The sequence below is a fragment of the Sminthopsis crassicaudata genome, chromosome 6 (genome assembly GCF_048593235.1).
Source record: "Sminthopsis crassicaudata isolate SCR6 chromosome 6, ASM4859323v1, whole genome shotgun sequence".
In the NCBI taxonomy this organism is placed as follows: domain Eukaryota; kingdom Metazoa; phylum Chordata; class Mammalia; order Dasyuromorphia; family Dasyuridae; genus Sminthopsis; species Sminthopsis crassicaudata.
Window position 1 is genome coordinate 122444346 of NC_133622.1, and position 19295 is coordinate 122463640.

The 19295-nt window shown below is 39.4% G+C and overlaps 2 protein-coding genes across 13 annotated transcripts in view; one reads left to right on the forward strand and one right to left on the reverse strand.

Moving 5' to 3' along the window:
• Window positions 1–9931, reverse strand: part of TBCK (TBC1 domain containing kinase) — a 312198-nt gene extending 302267 nt beyond the window's left edge. For 3 of the 5 annotated variants that reach the window (XM_074272835.1, XM_074272833.1, XM_074272836.1), the window contains exons 1-2: window positions 9654–9931; window positions 1367–1606 (exon numbers count right to left, since the gene is read on the reverse strand). In XM_074272835.1, coding sequence (XP_074128936.1) covers window positions 1367–1559 — 193 coding nt within the window. In that variant the 5' untranslated portion in view covers window positions 1560–1606; window positions 9654–9931. Of the gene's footprint in view, window positions 1–1366; window positions 1607–3757; window positions 3816–9653 lie in introns of all 5 variants that reach the window. The other 2 variants (XM_074272834.1, XM_074272837.1) reach the window with 2 other exon arrangements.
• The window catches only part of AIMP1 (aminoacyl tRNA synthetase complex interacting multifunctional protein 1), a 45503-nt gene continuing 35551 nt past the window's right edge, over window positions 9344–19295 (forward strand). The window contains exon 1 of one of the 8 annotated variants that reach the window (XM_074272842.1): window positions 9344–9681. Coding sequence is in view for 2 of the 8 variants with exons in the window: in XM_074272839.1 (XP_074128940.1) it covers window positions 10558–10595 (38 nt within the window). In the remaining 6 variants the exon portion in view is untranslated. Of the gene's footprint in view, window positions 9778–9935; window positions 10596–19295 lie in introns of those variants that run through there. The other 7 variants (XM_074272843.1, XM_074272846.1, XM_074272841.1 and 4 more) reach the window with 7 other exon arrangements.

The window sequence follows — 19295 nt, forward strand, 5'->3', positions numbered from 1 at the left end:
GCATAAGTCTGTAAATGCTAAATAGAGGCATATAACTTTATCCTAGAGGCAATAGTCATTAATTTGTTGCTGTTTTTTTTTTTTTTTTTTTTAGTTAGGGGAGTGACATGATGTGATACATGAAAGACTGACTAAAAAAGCAAATGGTCTGACTGATTTTTGAACATATCAGTTTATTCAGCAATGCTTGTCAACTGCATAACAAATCAGGACTAGGTCTTCTCAGCTTTGGCACTGTGGCTCCCCATAGAGAGGAAGATAGATCTTTATAAATTAAAAACAACTGATAAAATAAGGCCAATTAATCAAAATAATACAACTTAAAGGGTACAGACAAGGATACAAAATTAGGTTATCTGATTTCTAACTGGAGGAAAGATATGGGGCTTTCACAATGAAAGGAGAAGAAAAACAGATACACATCCCTGAGATGAGAGGAAGAGAGAAAGGAAGAAAAGTGGGGAGGGAGTGTCATTGTTTAATCTTTTTTTACTAAGCCATAGTAAGAACTATTGCTTTCCTCTCTACCTTCCATCTATAAATATATACATGTGTAGCAGAAAGTAGCAGGCATACAATCCAAGTTCTACTCTTGGATGCCAATAATTAGCTAGGTGACATTGGATATATCTCTGAGATTTCAATCTCTTTAACATTGTAGAAAAAGACTTAGTTTTGGATTTACAACTGAGTTCACATCCAACTTCTGACACAAGCTAAATAACAAGAGGAAAGTACTCTATCAACCTAATTTTTCTTAAATTAAAAGATAAGACACACATATAGGCATAATAATACCTTTATGACCTGCTTACCTATCTCCCAAGATATACTAGGAGATTAAATAAAATCATGAAATTAAAATACTTTGGAGATCAAATAAGATAATGAAATCAAAGTACTTTAAAGCCTTTAAATACAGTTATTATCATCACCACCCTATGCTACAAGGATATCTAAGAATTAAATTAAAGAAACAAGTGAAAATACCTTAAAAGACAACACACAAAAATAAACAGATATGTAGGGTACATATCGGGTTTTTTTTTAATGAAGAGAATTGTTTTATATGGAGAGACAGTATGTTCTGGGAGAGAGAGAACTGATTTTGAAGCCAGGAAGACCTGCATTCAAATTCCACTTCAGAAATAGACTCTTTATTTTATCCTGGGAAAGTGACTGATCGGTTGAAGATTAAAAGTTGCAAGGACTAATTTGCATCAACAAAGACATTTTCCTTTTTTTGGAATTCTCTACAGCAATTTAATCACAGGTTTAGTGCCCCTCCTTATCCATGTGTTTATAAAAAATATTCCTAAATGCAAAATTTTCATGAAAATGGGAAACAGAAGATATCCATACTTACCATGTTTTCCCCTTGAAATGTCCACATATTGGCAAAGTCTAGGATGGGTAATGGTCTTGAGGATTTGAAATCGTCCCAAGATTTTGATGGAGTTAGGGGTCAAGGGAAGTCCATTGCTTCCACAAACATCATGTGGCAGAGCAGAAGCAAAGAAGGTAAAGGCACCTAATTCTGCGTCCTTTAAAGGAAACATTTTTCTTTCTTTTGATTCCTTCCCTTCAGCACAAACGAAGGACAATTCTATAAATGAAAAGAAAGATGAAATCTTAAAACAATGCATATTGTTTTTAAATATGCCCAGCACAAAGAAGGCACTTAAATGCCAACTGATATGCTGATACAAGTAATTAATATACAACTAACAGGCAAACATTAAAACTATATTCTTTGTAGATAAAATATAAAAGTTTAAATGTCTAAAACTATTTTTAAAACATCTATATTCTATCTCAGAACTAAAATTTCCTAAGATATCCAAGCAACATAAAAATAATAATAAATGACATTCAATTCAATCCAACAAACATTGATTAATAAAGGTTTACTATGTGCAAGATACTTTTATCTTCACTATCCAGTCTTCATAGAAGTTGAGTTTTGAATAGTGATGGAGGAATTCAGTGTTCTAGAATCATGAAAAAACTTCTCTTTATTCAAAAGGAGGCAGCTAGATAGCTCTGTAGATAGACTGCTGTGCCTAAGGTCAGAAATTTAAATCTACTCTCACACATTTATTACCTGTGTGACTCTACACAAATCACTTATCCTCTTTTTTGCCTTAATCCACAGGAGAAGGAAATGGCAAATTAGCTCTGTATCTTTATCAAGAAAACCCCAAGGGCAGTGTGGTCCATTAGGTCATGAAGAGTCAGGCATGAAGACTGAACAACTTTGTGGAAAAAATATATATGTGTGACATAAAGATCACCTAAATGTCTTCATTCTTTTGAAAAGAAAAGCAAAAGATGACTTGGTACTAATTAAGAACATTTGAATAAAATGATATACAAAATTCAGTACTGTAGCTTAAGGTAACAGTTTCAGAAAGGAAAAAAATTTTATTAGATATCCCCAATGATCATCACTCTTAATGTAAATTCTAAAATTTTTACAATAAGCAGTTTATAGTTTTAACATGTAGGTATTTTTATGTGCATTAATTACATATAACATATATAGCTTTATATATGTAATATGTAAAATATATAATATTATGGTATAGAACTCTGTACTTGAAAGAAGGATTCTTACAAGGTACTAACCCAGTGGAATTGATAAGACAATGAATGGTTATCTAGTTTAGCCTGGTGATTAATTTAATCTTACAACAAATAATGGTTCCCTAGTGATATAATGATTGGTTTATACTCAGTATACCGTAAATGATCTAATTATAATAGAGCAAATAAACTGGGACAAACTCAGCCCTGGTGGGACTCAGAGACAGATTTACTCCATCTCACACTACTGGCTGGCTTCCTGCACTTCCCCCACTGAGATCAAGGCCAATCTGAAAGGCTCTCCAGAAAGTTGGCCAGCCCCAGACATGGAGGCAATAAAGAATTTGGACTTTGGACTTTAATACCTGGCTATTCTTGGGGTGATTATTCAGCTGAAACTAAGACCTCCAGAAAACCAATCAGAACACTACATTTTGATGTCCAGTGTGGGGCTAAGGATTTCCAATCAGCAGTCCAGACTGACACAATCCTGAGTTCAGTGAAAGTCTCCTTGACCCAGAAACTAGTGTTAAGTATTTCAGCTGAAATGGGACAAATGTTTACAAAGGAGCCTTTTCCACCTCAAGGAAAATGTGTCAAAAGAATAGTTAAACTAATAAAAAAAACAAGGTTTGATTGTAACTTGGGAGCAAACTATTGAACTTTAAGAAAAATTACAATACACATCTTCTTGATTCTCAAAGGAAGAATTAGAGTCAGACAAGTAAAAATTAATAGGAGAGCAACTAAGTGAATATTACAATGATAATGGACCTGATTCAATTCCTAAAGAAGCACTCTATACATATAACTTAGTATAATTGGCTTTAAAGAATTATATAAATATTAGAATAAGAAAAAAGAAGAAAGAACCGGAGGATGATACTGACAAACTAGGTGAAAAGGATGAAGAATTAGACAAAAATGGAGTTAAGTACAATTCTGATGAAATTACAGAGTGTGGTGCTTCACAGCAGGAGTCATTAGGGCATTATCCATTCCCTGACCCATCCCTCTCAATGAACCATTCATGAGTGGAGGGAGGAGGAGGGAGGGGCAGTGACACAATCAGCACCACCTATGAAGCAGCCTATGACAAGATTACAAAAGGCACTAGGTTTAAGCAAAAAAAGAAGGATGGGATATATTTGATTTAAATATAAAAGCATACCCTGTTATTGAAGAGTGACTCTTCAGGTCAACAAAGGAGAAGATACACTTCTTTTAATCTGGAAAAAAATCAAGGATCTGAAAAAGAGTTGTACTCTTTATGGGGCTATGTTATGTTAATATGATACTAGAGAATTTTGTTTACGAAATTTTAACCCCTAGTGATTGGAAATCCATAGCAGGGACATGTTTAGAACCTAGACAAAACTTGTTGTGGCTTTTGGAATATAGTGAATACAAGTCCAACGAAATAGGGAAACTGGAGTTAATATACAAATCACCTTTGACCAACTAGCAGGTAAAGGTCAGTAAGCAAATACTTAACTATAGAATAATTATCCTTTGATAGCATATGAGTAAATCGCTGCTGCTGCTGCTATCAAAGCATGGGGCACCCTCCCAGGAAAACATCTAGGCGGAGCTTTCACAAAAATAGAGCAAGGTCCAAATGAACCTTTTGCTGATTTTGTAAGATTTCTGCAAACAGCTGTCATATAAACTGTTGGAGAAAATACAGCAACAGGAATAATGATCAAACAACTTGCTAAAGAAAATGCTAATGAGGTTTGTAGAAGAATTATATGTGCACTACACAAAGATGCTCCTTTATTGGAGATCATAAGATGCTGTGCTACAATGGGCACAAATGCCTTTTATACCCTGGCTATGATGCAGAACATGGGAAGACAGGGTCCTTCCTGGCAAGGGACTTCCATAGAGACTTGTCAATGCTTTTATTGTGGTAAAGTAGGGTATTTGAAAGCTCAGTGTTGTCATAGAGATAGAGTGAGAGGACAGGATGGAAGAACAAGACCCAAAACCCCATGTCCAAAAAGCTACGAGGGCTTCCACTGGGCCTCAGAATGTAGACTGACCCAGGGAAATGAGAGGCAGGGCCAAGCTCCAAAACCTCAAAATAAAAACAGGTGGGGCATGATGGCAGCTGAGGTTACATCCAGAGAGTCTTTACAAAGTTCAATACTTTGATATGCCAAAAAGCAATCTGATAGAAGAAAGGGATTACAATTGTGGAGAATACAGGTTTTTTTAACCCAATAGAAGAAAAGTGTCCAGTGCAAGCAGCTCCAATATAATTGCCAGGTGATGAGGAGAAATCTAGAAAGTGATGAATGGAAGAGACTAGATAGGTTAACTGCTTGGGAGAAAGAGTTTGCTTGTATTTCTACAGATGGAGAAAGAATCAGGTGGGTGCTAACGAGCCATATTCACCTTGTCCATCGGATAGACAGAAACAGAAAAAAATCTCCAAACAAAGGAGAAGACCTAAGAAACATCAGTGTATGGCTGAGAATGAGACTCTTGCAGGACTTTAAAACCAGCAGGAATCATTGGATTCCCTGAGATGAAAAACTGTTGATAAGACTGCTGCAGAACTTCAAAACTAGCAGGAATCATTGGATTCCCTGACACATGAAGTCATGGACAATAGATTGGTTTTGGACTATTTCTAGGATTTATGGGCATGTATAATTCCTCATGTTGATTCATGTTGTTTGTTGTAATACCTCCCATGTTGATGGATTTATGTATACCTGTTTCAAGTAAGACCCTTCAGAAACCCGCTAATCTGGTTTGTTTTTCCATTTCCTTTGGTGTTTTCATCTCCCTTCCTGAGACATCAGAGAGGTGTGATCACCCCTTTTTATAGTGTTTTCACTCCTTTTCTGAGAAGTCAGGAAGGGCATGACCACCTATGTTCTAAAACAAAACAAAGGGGAGATGTACTGTACTTGAAACAAGGATTCTTACAAGGGGCTAACTAAGTGGAATTGGTAAGACTAGTTATCTAGTTTAGCACGGTGATTAATAGTTCTCTAATTCAGTATGATTGATTTAATCTTATAACAAATAATGGTTCCCTAGTGATTTAATAATTGGTTTATACTCAGTATACTATAAATGATTTAATTATAATAGAGCATATAAACTGGGAGGGAAGGAGAGAGGAAGGGAGGAAGGGAAAAAGGGAGAGAGGAGGAGAGAGAGGGAGGAAAAAAGGGAGAGAGGAAGAAAGGGAGGGAGGGAGGAAGAAAGGGAAGAAGGGAGAAAGGGAGGAAAAAGGAGAGAGAGGAAGGAAGGGAGGGAGAGTGGGAAGAAGGAAGGAAGGGAGAAAGGAAGGAAAAAAGGGAGGAAGGAAAGAAGGGGAGGGAGAAAAAGAGGGAAAGAGGGAGGGAGGGAAAGAAGATGGGAAGAAGGCAGGATGGAAGAAAAGAAGGGAAGATGAAAGGAAGGGAGGAAGGAAAGAAAGGAAGGGAGGAAAAAAGGGAAGGAGGAAGAGAGGGAGAGGAAGGAAAGAAAAGAGGGGATAAGGATAGAGGGGAAAAAAGAAGGAAGGGAGGGAGGGAAAAAAGAAAGGGAAGGAGAATAGAGGGGAGGGAGGGAAGGAAGAAGGGAAAGAGGAAGAAAAGGGAAAAAAGGAAGAAAGAAGGAAAGGAGGAAGAAGGGGAAAAAAGAGGTAAGGAGGAAAGGAGGGAGGAGGGGAAAAAGGGGAAAAGGGAGGAAGAAAGGGAGGGAAGGAGAGAGGAATGGGGAGGGAGAAAGAGAGGGATGGGGAGGGAGGAAGGAAAGGAGGGAAAGAGAGGAGGGAGGGAGGAAAGAAAGGAGAGAAGGAGGGAAGGAGGGAAGAGGGGAGGGAGGAAACTTATTCCTCAGAACCTTACTGTTAAGGGATATGATATGGATGATGAACCAATGAAGAAGGCTGAAAAGAAACAATCATGACGTTAGAAGGGAAAATCAAGAGAGCTGTATCAAAAAAACCTGGAGAGAATATTTAGAAAGAGAATATCACCAATACCAAATTTTGTGGAGAGGTTGCAAAAAAGAAAATTAATAAAGGACTATCATATTTGGCAATTATGAGATAATGGCAATTTTGAAGAGAGTGGTTTTAATTAAACAATCAGGCTGCAAGCCAATTTGCAGAGGGATAGGGAATGAGAGGCAGTGTTGGCATCATCAATGGCAAAGATGAGAATAGGGATGATAACTTAGGGTAGAGACTATGTTTTTAGACAGTAAAGAAATCTAAGATTAGCAAGAGAAAGAATGTTTAGGGGCAATCTGCTGGAAAAATAGGAGGTAATTAGGCCAAGTATATACATAGAAGGGTGACATTGGTGAGGAGGGTTCCCTTTTCATCAGAAAATAGAGTAAGAGTAAAGAATGGAGTACAAGTTAATAAAATTGAGATGAAGAGAAGGGGAAAAGAAATTCACAGAAAACAATTTCTACTTTCTCATCTTAATAAAGTATTAAAGTCCATAGCTCAAAGAATAGGGGGAGGGAATAATATGGGAGATTTAGGGATGATGGCATATTCTGAGTGGGATAGAAATAATTAAGAGTAAATATCAAATTACATCTGATTTCTTCCACCCCTGGTTTTCTTCTCTGTGTGTGTCTCTCTCCTGTTCCAAGTAGAAAAGTAAAGATAGCTACTAGAAACAGGGAATGATGTCATTTGGTGCAAATTTTGTGAAAAATGATTCAAAATCATCTATGAGAAATCCTTTGGTATAATGGAAGAAGTGCTCTTTTTTTGATTTGTTTTTTTTATTTTTATTTTTTTATTTTTTTGGTTCAAATCCTGGCTCTGCTACTTAATAAGCTATGTGACTTTTGGAAAATTATTGAACTAAATTCAGTTAGTTTCTCTCTGCAAAATGAGTGATTTGGTCATAAAATTCAGAGCTAGAAAGGTCATTAAGTCCAACTCCTTTATTTTACAGATTAGGAAACCAAAACACAGAGGTTAAGTGACTTGCCCCTGGTGCCATACAGATAGGAGATGGGATAGGAACCATCTACTAGATCTTCTAGACTCCTAGGCTAGCATTCTAACCACTACCATTAAAATGTTTGAATCCATTGTCTCAACCATAAATTTACTTCTTATATGCAACCCTGAACACTTCTAGCCAAGAAAAAACACAGCCCTTCATGAAAATGAAGTATTAGGTCTTCTACATAATCTGACTTGAGAAATGATGGTGACAAGTATCTGTCCCTAAGTATCCCTTTCCCATCTAAGTGCTTGAGAATCTAATATTCATTAAGTATGCTTTTAGGTTAAGCATTGCCCTTTGCCTTCAGATCTTTAAAAAAAAAAAAAAAAATATATATATATATATATATATATATATATACACACACACACACACACACACACACACACACACACACTGGATCCAAAAGGTTAAAATTTAAGGTTAAATATATCCAGTGATCAAATTACTTTTCAAGCAGAGACACTTTCACTACTTGACAATTCTGCATAGGACTAAAATCATTATTATATTATATTATATATTAATCCCTCCCAAGAGAATAGTATAGACCTCAAAAAAAAAAAATGAAAAAGAAAAAGAAAAATGAAAAAGAAAAGATAAGTGGGCATAAAGGATGTTAGAGTATCCACTAGATTCCAACAAGAATGGAGGACAGGTACAAGAAAGATATTTTAAACCATGTTTTTAGGTATGTTAGATTATGGATGTGTAAGAGAGATCAGTAAGCTGAGAGGTAACTATAGAGATTTGCTAGTTTTATTTAATAAAAGAAACAAATCAGATGGTGTTAATTTCATCGTATCAACTTCCCTGACATCTGGTCCCTTCTTCTACTCACACATCACACTGGAGCCCATTCAGACCCTCATCAATTCTCAGGTACACTGCTGTAATAGTTTTCGAGCTAGCCCCTTGACTCAGGATTTACTCCTCTCCAATGCATCCTTCACATAGCTAACAACTTGATAACTTTTAAAAGTTCAGATCAAATTACCATGTAGTTATACCCTGCTCAGAGAAACTTCTATGATTCCCCATTATGTTCAGAATAAAATGTAAAATTTTTTTTTTTTTTAATCAGGAAACTGAGTTCCAAGTTTGGTTTGCTCCCTTTCACAATCTGGCTTTAGCTCCCTCCACGCTGATTACTCACTACTCTCTTCTCACACACACATCTAGCGAATTTGGCCTATTTACTGTTCCACGGTTACCCTCTTCTGCCTTAGCATCCTACATGCCTTGAATGCTCTCCTCCTTTCTCTCTTTCTCTGCCTTTCCTTCTCCTGTTCCCTTCCCCTCTTCCTCTCTCTTCCTGTTTCTGTCTCTTTTTCTCTCCCTGGGTCTCTGTTCTCCCTGTCTCTCTTCCCCCAACCCCTTTTCCCTACTCATCAAAGTATAGTATTTTCATGTGCATCCAATATTGACTGTTATGTGTAAACATATTTTAACATATTAGGATGCAAGTTCTGTGAGAGCAGAGCATATCTTTTTCTTTTCATTTTACAGTAATAACTATAGTATCTAACACACAGTCGAAACATAAACACCAAAGTCCTAAAAGTTATCCCTTGGCAGATCTCATTGAAAACAGTGTAAATGTGCACAAAGCACTGTACTCCTATGCCAAACCGGAGCGGGATGCTGACTGAACCCCGATACTAAGTCTGAACCGAAAGAAAGCATTTCTTCATTTCCTCAGTTTGTAAAACAGTTCTTTTATGGGGTGACAGGAATCATCTAGTTTCAGTGAATCCTGAACCCACGTAGAGAAATGACGTAAAGGGGTGTTTTCCTGTTGTTGGAGAGTGAGACAATGAATAGGGCTCCGTTAAAGTCTGGGAGGCTTTGGGAAAATAACTTAAATTACTGAGTCCTTGGGACTCAAGTTTTCTGACCGGTAAAATTAGGGAGGCTGAAGAGGCTTCTAGGGGTCTCTTCCAATGGGGCAGCGTGGATCTTAGCAAAGCCTCGGGTGGGGATGAGGCGGGGAATGAGTGGGTAGGTGAAGTGGCGATCTTATCCCGGCTTCTCCCCACCAAGCTGACACCAGGGCGAGACGCAAAGAAAGGGAGGAGCTTGGAGTACCTGCCGCGAGGTCAAGGGCTGCAGACACGTAAGTAGGCAGGCTAGGGACGCTGCTGCTTCCGGTCAGTCGCTGGCGCGGGTCTCAGGGCTACAAGTCCAAATCCCGCACAAACCACAACTTCAGGTACGCCGGAGTCACACCCCGCCGGGAACGCGAGCTCGTGCCCGATGGCTCACTCGCTTTCCATCCGGGTCTCCATAACGGCCTCCCTCCCTTCTTCTTACTGCCCTCTCAGCACCGCCGTCCCCGCTTCGAGCGTCTTAGTCTGACATCACCCATTGTGCGACTCACTCTTACTGAAAGACCGCTCCTCGTGCTGTCTTTCCCAGAGCCTGCGCGGTAGGAGACCCAAACTAGGAGGCAGAACGTGGGGGCTGTCGTGTCGAGCTTTGGAAAGGTTTGTGGGTAGCTAGAACTGCAAACACGCTTAGAGACGGAAAAAAGGGCGAAAGAAGTGTTGGGCTTAAATCGGAGGAGTCTCCAGGCGGTTGGGTAAGGTAACTCTGATGAAGGTCTTTCTCTCCGCCCGTCGCGTCTTTCTTTCCCTTACAAGTTTCTTCTGCCTGCGGTTTGAGCGACGTCGGCTTCTTGGGGCTGCTCGTCCTTGCCAGGTTCACGTGAGTAGAAACCTGAGAGATTGTCTACTGTACTAAGAGCTCCTTCTTCCACAAGCACCCTGGCTTACCCGCGGCTAGGGGCCGCCGCCAGTGTTACGGGTCTCTCGGGGCCGAAAAAAAGTCGCGTTCTCTGTGTGTTGTAAGCGTTCAAGAAGAAAGCAGCCTGCCGGGCTTACTTTCCACGCGAATTGTTGCCAGTAAAATGGGGACGAGGTAGGGTGTCTTTCGAGGCCTGACACTTTAAAGAAGAGCGCGCCTCACTTGTTCCTCTTAAGACCTGAGTTTTATGGCCCCATTTTTTGCCGTACGGGAAGCATATTCTAGGTTAAGTAACACGTTTGTCAATCACTTTTGTTTTCGATTATATGATTTTTTTTTCTCTCTCCTTACTTCCTTTGAAAAGTTAAAAAAAAAGAAAAAAATATGTGTGCCAAATGTGCATATTCAAGCAAACCTAATTCCCACTTTGACTTTCTTTAAAGATTGTGGCTCGTTCATTGTCTGGACCCGATTGTAACCTGTTTTCATCCTGTCTTCATCCTGCTTGCATTGATCTAAGTTCTTGAGACTTTCAAAATTATGCCACGATGTAGTTATTATTGTATTTGTTCTGGTTCTGCTCATTCCGCTTCCCAATTTTTTCTGAAATGGTCGTATCATTATTACGGCTGACAGAGAGTTGTTCGTTTTTATTGAAGTGAGTATGGGGGTCTGTTTTTAAAGGGAAGAGGTGTGTGTACATTTGGTGCTGCTAAGTAGTGGTTTTTTATTGTTGTTATTATTTTTGTTATTGTTTTCCCCCTTTCTTTGTATCTGGCATTTATTTCAAATGTTTGGCATATTGTCTGAGATTTAATGCTTGTTGACTTTCAGGCTAGAACTGAGCAGATGCAAGGTAACCTGGCACGTGAGGCTAAACACCAATTGGACAATTCTCTATTGCCACATGTTGTGGCCCTGCTAAGGTTGCTCCAGATTTCCTTTGGTCAGATAACTGTCTGTACACTAATTTTCCTTGCAAGATTATAGGCTCTTTATGCTGATCTGTATTTGAAATTATGGAATGAAGGAAATATGAGAGTCTTAGTTCACTATTTGAAGAAGGGATTTTTCACCCTTTTTTTTACTGAAAATGGCATTTCAAACATATGAGTGTGGGTTCAAGACATATATAGTTGCCACTTGTAATATTAATAATCTTTTTACCTTTATTTTTTTTTTTGCTTTATTTGCTATTCTCTTTACTGAAATATTAATTTTCATGTCCCTATGACTTTCTCTGTTAATTATTTTTGAAATTTAAAAAATTTCTTACAGCAAAAGTTTTCAGCCTTTTTGTGCTTAGGAAAACAATGTAGGAACGTTGTCACAATGATATTCCATTTTGTGGCAGAAAATTAAAGAGCAGAAAGCTTTGAAAGGGAAGGAAAAGAGTTTGAGATTGAAAAGAATTGCAAAAAGGAGGCGGGGCAAAGCTGAGGGGAGAAAACAGATAAAGATTAAAACCTAGCTGTTGGGACACTGGATCTTTTAGAATCAGCTGGAGTCAGGATAATTAAAAGTCTTTATTCTTGGTCTTTTGTGGTCTGGTCAGGGTATTGGATCTAGCAATCTCCACACCTCCTTCCTCTCTCTCTACCACCAGGAGAAGGAATCCTCCTCCTACTCCACCCACTCAAGTCACTTCCCCTTCTTTGTCCACATCCACCTCCCATCCAGCCAGAACCAAATAGTTGGAGAGGGTCATCCTCCAAACATGTGGCAATAGAGAATTGTCCAATTGGTGTTTCGCCTCATGGGCCAGGTTACCTTGCATCTGCTCAGTTCTAGCCCTCTACATCTGGTAGTCACGCCATCCCTGACTTTTCAGGGAGGTGAGAACCCCAAAAAGGAGGTGATCACGCCCCCCCCCCCCCCGACTTCTCAGGAAGGGAGATGAAAAGCACCAAAGGGAAGTGGGGATTGCTACAGCTTTCTGGGCTGAAGGGTCATATTAGAAACAGGTATACACAAACCCATCAGCATGGGAGGTATTACACAAGCACATAGCAATAACACACAAGCTATTAGGGATGACTCTCCCCACAGTCAGTGCAGGCTCAATGTGGTGTAATAAACGTGAATTGTACATGCAAGTAGTGATATAACAAACAGTATAAATCAACATCTTGTAAAAGATTTCCAGAAGTCCTAGAAGGAGGGTATGTAAACACTAGACACACATACCCCTTCTTCAGCAACCAAGAGATAGTCCAAAACCAATCTATTGTCCATTGCTTCACGTGTCAGGGAATCCAATGATCCCCACAAGTTTATGAAGTCCTACAACAGTCTTATGATGTCTCAGAGAATCCAATGATTCCTGAGGACTTTCAAGTCCAACAGTTTTTGATGTCCATGGGTCAAACGCCATAACTGCCAGGCTGTTTCAGTGGTGGGCACAGTCAGCAACGGAACCACCCGATGTTTCTTGGGTCTTCTCCTTCGTTTCAAGGGTCTGCTCCGTCTCTCTCTGATGGACAAGGCGAATACAGCTCATTGGCACCCATCTGCTTCCTTCTCCATCTGTAGAGATAGAAGCAAATCCTTTCCCTCAAGCAGTTAACCTATCTGGTCCTTTCCATTCACCACTTTCTGGATCTTTCCACATGACCTGGTGATTATCTAAAGACAATGGAGCTGCTCGCACTGGACACTGCCCTTCTGGTGGGTTATAAAACCTGTCTGCCTGAGCCAGTGCATCTTTGTCAAAAATTTAAAAATTAATGGTATAGAGAACTAAATTTAGAAGTTCTCTAGAGTTACCTGTGGCTCCCACTTTCTTTTGTTTTTGGAGAAGTGTCTTAATATCTTTGTTTCTTCTCTCTACTATTGCCTGTCCTTAAAAGGTATGCCAGTGGTATGTGAAATCTTATACTGTGCACAAAAGTGTGTAAAATGTTTAGAAGTATATGCAGGTCCATTGTCTGTTTTTATTGCTTGTGGCACACCCACAATTACAAATGCTTGTATAAGGAATTCAGTGACCACTTGGGCTGTCTCTTTTGCTGCTGGTATTGCAAAAGTGAATCCTGAAAAGGTGTCTACCACGATGTGGATAAAAGATAGATGATCAAAAGATTTATAATGGGTCACATCCATTTGCCAAATTTCATTAGGTCTCAAACCACAAGGGTTCTTCCCAGGAGGGAGTGTAGGAGCATGGAAAGGAAGGCAAGCTGTACAGGCTTTTACTGTGCTCCTAGCTTCTTCTCTTGTTATTCCAAATTGTAAACGTAAAGCTCGGGCAGCCTGATGATATTTAGAATGAGATTCTTGTGCTTCTTGAAATAAAGGAGTACTGGCTAACATGGTTAGAAGGCTATCTGCCTTTATATTTCCATCAAAAATAGGACCTGGAAGTCCACTATGTGAGTGGACATGCAAGATATAAATCTTGCCTGGATGTTTTCTCACTTGCTCTTGAAGTTCCTTAAAGAGCTGGAGGCTACAAATTTTATTTGGGTTGTGGCAATTCTTTGTACCACACCTACTGAATAGGCCAAATCAGATAATTATATTTATGTTTCCCAGATAATAAGAGTGAGCTAGAATGATTGCATACAATTCATTCTGGTGAGTGGACTGAAAAGGAGTTCTGATTACTCTCTTTATAGTTAAGTCACGAGAATATACAGCGCATATATTATGTTTGGATCCATCTGTAAAGATAGTTGTTCCTTTAAGAGGAACTTTAGAAACCTTTTCTTCAAGAATCCATCACCAATTATGTTACAGTCTGGTTATCTTTAATGGAGGCCCATGTGTAAAATTTGGAGCCATGGCTAATAAAATTTGCCACTCTGGCATGGTTTCACAGCACACGTTAACTTGTGCATTGGTCTTATCCCAGATAATTGTACTGCTCATTTAATGGCCTTTAATAAAATTCTAGCCACAAGCACTGAGTAAGGAATAAGGCTTTGTTCTGGTTGTGCTGGGAGGTTCACCCACTCTATCACACTGTCTCCTTGATGAAGGACTGCTGTGGGTGCCTCTTGTGTAGCAAAAACTGATATTTCCAAGGGTTTTTGAGTGACTCTTTCAACCACATTGGATAAAGCCAATTCAACTTGTCTCAAAGCCTCTTGAGCTTCTTTTGTAAGCTGGCGTGGTGAATTTAAAGCACTGTCTCCCCTTAAAATGTCATATAATGGTTGCAATTGACAGATAGTCAAGCCTAGCATGGGACTCATCCATTGGATATCTCCTATCAATTTCTGAAAGTCATTTAAGGTGTTTAGCTTCTCTGTTCTTAAGGAAAGTTTTTGTACTGTAAGCACCTTAGGATATACTTCATATCCTGAATATTGAAAAGGAGCATGTCTTTGAATTTTTTCTGGAGCTATGTGCAATTTATAATTCCTTAGTGTTTCTATGGTTTTTTGTAGACATGCTTCTAACATTTGTTGCTCAGGTGCACATCCCAATATATCATCTATGTAATGTAATAACATTACTTTGGAAATGCTTTTTTTTTTACCGGAGTAAGAGCAGCAGCAACATACATTTGGCACGTAGTAGGGCTGTTTTTCATAACCTGTGGCAAAACTGTCCATTCATAGCTTTTATAAGGCTCGGCTAAGTTAACGCTGGGCACTGAGAAGGCAAATCTTTTCATATCCTCCTTATCTAGAGGGATAGACTAGAAACAATCCTTAATGTCTATAACCCAGAGGCCATTTTCTAGGCAACTGAGTAAGAGATGAAAGTCCAGGTTGAAGAGTTCCCATAGTTTCCATCTGTTCATTTACCCTTCTTAAATCAGTCAACATCCTCCATTTTCAAGATTTCTTTTTTACAACAAATACTGGGGAATTCCAAGGACTTAGAGAAGGTTGTAAGTGTCCTTGGTCAAGTTGCTCCTGTACTACATATAATAAAGGCTGAATTTTATCACTACCTAAGGGCCACTGTTCTATCCACACTGGTGTATCAGTTTTCCATTGGATAGGAACAGGTGAAAGTGTTGGCAGGCCTTCAAACAGCAGCCCTGCCTAAAAAACTGAAGTACTCATTTTTAACCCTAAAATTTCTTCCCCACAGATTTATGGGGATTTTTTCAGCTATAAAAGGAGTAAAAACTCCTGTTTCACCTTCAAATATCCATCTTAAAGGGGTAGCACTAATTTCAGCTGCTATGATCCTTCTCTCCAGATATGTAGATGTCTGCCCTTAGTCTTTGGCCAGTGACTGGGCCAGTTGGCACCTCTAATGGCTGTGCGATCTGCACCTGTGTCCATCAATTCTTCTAATGGTATGCCATTTATATAGATAGTGAGCATAGGTCAGTCAGCTGTCATAGCTGCTGTCTAGTATATTCCTGGATTTTGCTGCTTGGAGTCCGAACATGGGTGACTGTCACCAGGTTGCTTATTAGGGGTCTGTATCAATAAACCCGATGCTACTACTTCCCCTGGTTGATAAGTCACACATTGTCTACCTGTGTTAGTGACTGGGATATTATCTACACATTCCTCAGTTTCCCACATCAGTGTATGAATGAACACTGTCTTGTAAGTACTCTCAGGAGGCAAGGGATCCATAGGCGGGAGAGGAACCGATTTCACCTCTCCAGGGAGTATCTCAGTAGTCCCAGCTGCATACAAATCTGTCCTCCCTAATTGTAGTCCCTTTTTCTCATCAGGTTGCTTCCTGGCTGATTGATTGTGTAATCCCTTTCTCCCATCAGATGGTTCCTGGCTGATTGGTCATGTCTGGGTATTGGACTTCTAGGCATTCTCTGGGTGTGACATCTGATGCCATCATGCCCCAAGTGGTTTTTGCCTGGGGCCCTGGAGAGCTGGGCCCCTCATCCTGTTTGCTTGAATCAGTCTACACTCTGATGCCCAATGGAGTCCTCTGTTGCATTTTGGACATGGGGTATTGGGTCTTGTTCTCCCACCCTGTTTTCTCACTCTGTCTCTATGCCATCATTGACATAGGGCACCTTTCAGATGCCCTAGTTTATCACACATTGAAAGCATTGACAAGTCTCTCTGGAAGTCTCTTGCCAAAAGGAACCCTGTCTTCCCATGTTGGGATTTTGGGAAGTCTGCACCATAGCTTGACTATAAAAAGTATTTGTGCCCACTATGGCGCTCGCTGCATCTTATGATCTCCTCTAAAGGAGCATCCTTGTGTAGTCCTAGTATAATCCTTCTACAACTCTCATTGGCATTTTCTTTAGCAAGTTGCCTTACCAAAGGGTCTTTTACTGTATTTTCACCATTAGTCCATATGACAGCTGTCTGCAAACGTCCCACAAAATCAGCAAAGGGTCCATTTGGTCCTTGTACAATTTTTGTGAAGGTCTCGCCCTTGTCGTTTTTACTGGGGAGAGAAGCCCATGCTTTGATAGCAGCAGCAGCAATTTGCTCAAATGCTGCTATGGAGTAATTAATCTGTACTGAAACTTCTGCTTAAGAACCTACACCTGTTAGTAGGTCACAGATGATTGAAGTATTAACTCCACTTTGACTATTTTGTTGGGCTTGTATCCTACAGAGCTCCCTATATTCAGAAAGCCACAACAAGTTTTTTTCCAGGTTCTAATACACCCTTGCAATGGATTTCCGTCACTAGGGATTAAGACTTCATAAGCCAAATTCTGTAATAACATTTCAACATAAGCTGATGTAGCCCCATAGAGAGTGCAAGCTTTTTTCAGTTCTTTGAGGATGTCTATATCAAAAGGAAGGTATCTTCTACTTTCTTGACCTGAAGAGTTAAACTGTTGAATCATGGGGAAAATATCTCCTTCCCTTCTTCTGCTGCCTTAAAAACTGCTTTCTGCAATCTAGTTATAGGAGTTGGTGATTGCTAGGGGGAAGGGGGCAGTGCTGATGATATCACCACCCCTCCACTACTCCCTCCATCCCTGAAGGTGGAGTTGATGTGGGCCTTTCAATAATCTGCTCCCTAGATGGGGTTGAAACTTCTTCAAGAGAACCAGAATCACTATGCCCTGGATCCTCATTTTAAGTCTTGTTGCCCTCGGGCAAGATCTTGATCTTTCTTTTTTTCCTCACACTTCCTCCTCTGGCCATTTTTAAAACTTTTTTTCTTTTTCTACAACTTGCAAGATAGTTTAAGGCCAATTGAATTACATTGAATATATAAAATACCTCTGTGGAAATTGAATGAAGACCTGATTTTGTGTGGAATTCTTTTAGTTGGAGTCCTATTAGTTTTTCTTCCTCTAAGAACCAAGGGGATGTGTGTTTTAATGTGCCCAAGAGTTTAGCAATCTGTACCCAGGTCATAAGTAAACTTTGCTCCTCAATTATCTTAATCATACTCTGTATAGCGCCACTCCTGGGTGGGGATGGAGCTGGGGGTAGGGCTGAGTCGGCTGAGGTCGAGGGAGAGTCTTTAGTTAACATCTGCCCCCTTTCAGCTAGTTTAGCCCTTAACAAAGTAAGTTCCTTATTTGTCTATTAAAATACTCACCTGATATCCTGGTTACTGGAGTACTTCAGTGTAAGTATGGCGCTTGGTCCACATGTCCCACATCCGGCATCAAAATGTTGGGACCCTGGATCTTTTAGATAGGATAATTAAAAGTCTTTATTCTTGGTCTTTTGCCATCTCGGTCAGGAGATTAGATCTAGCAATCTCCACACCTCCTTCCTTTCCCTCCACCACTAGGAAAATGAATCAATTTCCTCCTCCTACTCCACCCACTCATGTCACTTCCCCTTCTTTGTCCCCACCCACCAATCCAGCCAGCATAGAATAGTTGGGGAGGGTCATCCTCCAAACATGTTAATAGAGAATTGTCCAATTGGTGTTTAGCATCACATGCCAGCTTACCTTGCATCTGCTCAGTTCTAGCCCTCTACACCTAGATTCCAATAAATTGATATCTAACATTCAATTCTGGGCTAGTAAAATTAGGATAGAGACTGGATCTCTGCTTTTATTTCATGAAGAACTTCGGGGAGTAAAAAAGTCTGCATCTTTTCTGCAACTTAAAGCCTTAGAAAGTTACCTAAAGGTTAAATGATTTCCCTGGAATTTGTCATAGAAAAGTTGAACTCAAGTCTAACTGGCTCCAAGGTGACTCACCATTATGACAAAGTACGGGCAAAATTGGATGAATAAAAAGAAAACTTGAATTGTGATACAGATTTATGTTGGTCCTGAAATGGGCATGTAGAGAAGGGAATGGAAAAATCATACCTCCAAATGTCTCATTGTAGTAAATAAACAGTAAGAAGTCACATTTGTATTTAAAAGATACTAGGAAAGTTGAATTTGACTTTTAAAAAGTTTTTGGATCTGGGTAAAAATCAGTTATGGTAGCTAAGTGGTGCAGTGTATAGAATACCAAGCTTGAAATCAGAAAGACCTGAGTTGAAAGCCATACTCAGACACTTGATGCTGGGCAAGTTACTTAACTCTATTTGCCTCAGTTTCCTGTCTCTTAAATGAGCTGGAGAAGAAATTGCCAAGAAAACCCCAGGAGTTACAGAAAGTTGGGCTCATTAAGAATGATTAAATAACAAAAACCAGTTAGCTAAGGTGTTGTTAGATTTTCAACATACCTATTTGTAACATTTTTTGTTTCAAAATTTTCTCCCTCCTCCCTTCTCTCCCCCTCTCTCTAAGACATCAAGCAATTTGATATAGGTTACATCTGTTATATGTGAACAATCATATATAGCAGCAATTTATTAAGTGCCCAGTATATGCTAGATCCTATGCTAGATTCTGGGAATACAAGTAAAAAAAAAAAAAAAAAAATGAAAATCTCAGCTTGCATTATGTAAATGTAAAAAAAAAAATTAAGCTAAAACTTATTTTATAGACTGCTTCAGAAAGAGATTATTTCAATTTTCTAAATTGTAGGGGGGGGAAAAAGTCCACTAATGAAAATCAATACCTAGTTAGTAACAGTACGTTAAGAGATATCTGGGGCACTGAGAGGTTTTAAGTGTCTGCTAATGTAGAGGCACAGGGCAAATTCACTATATAAATATT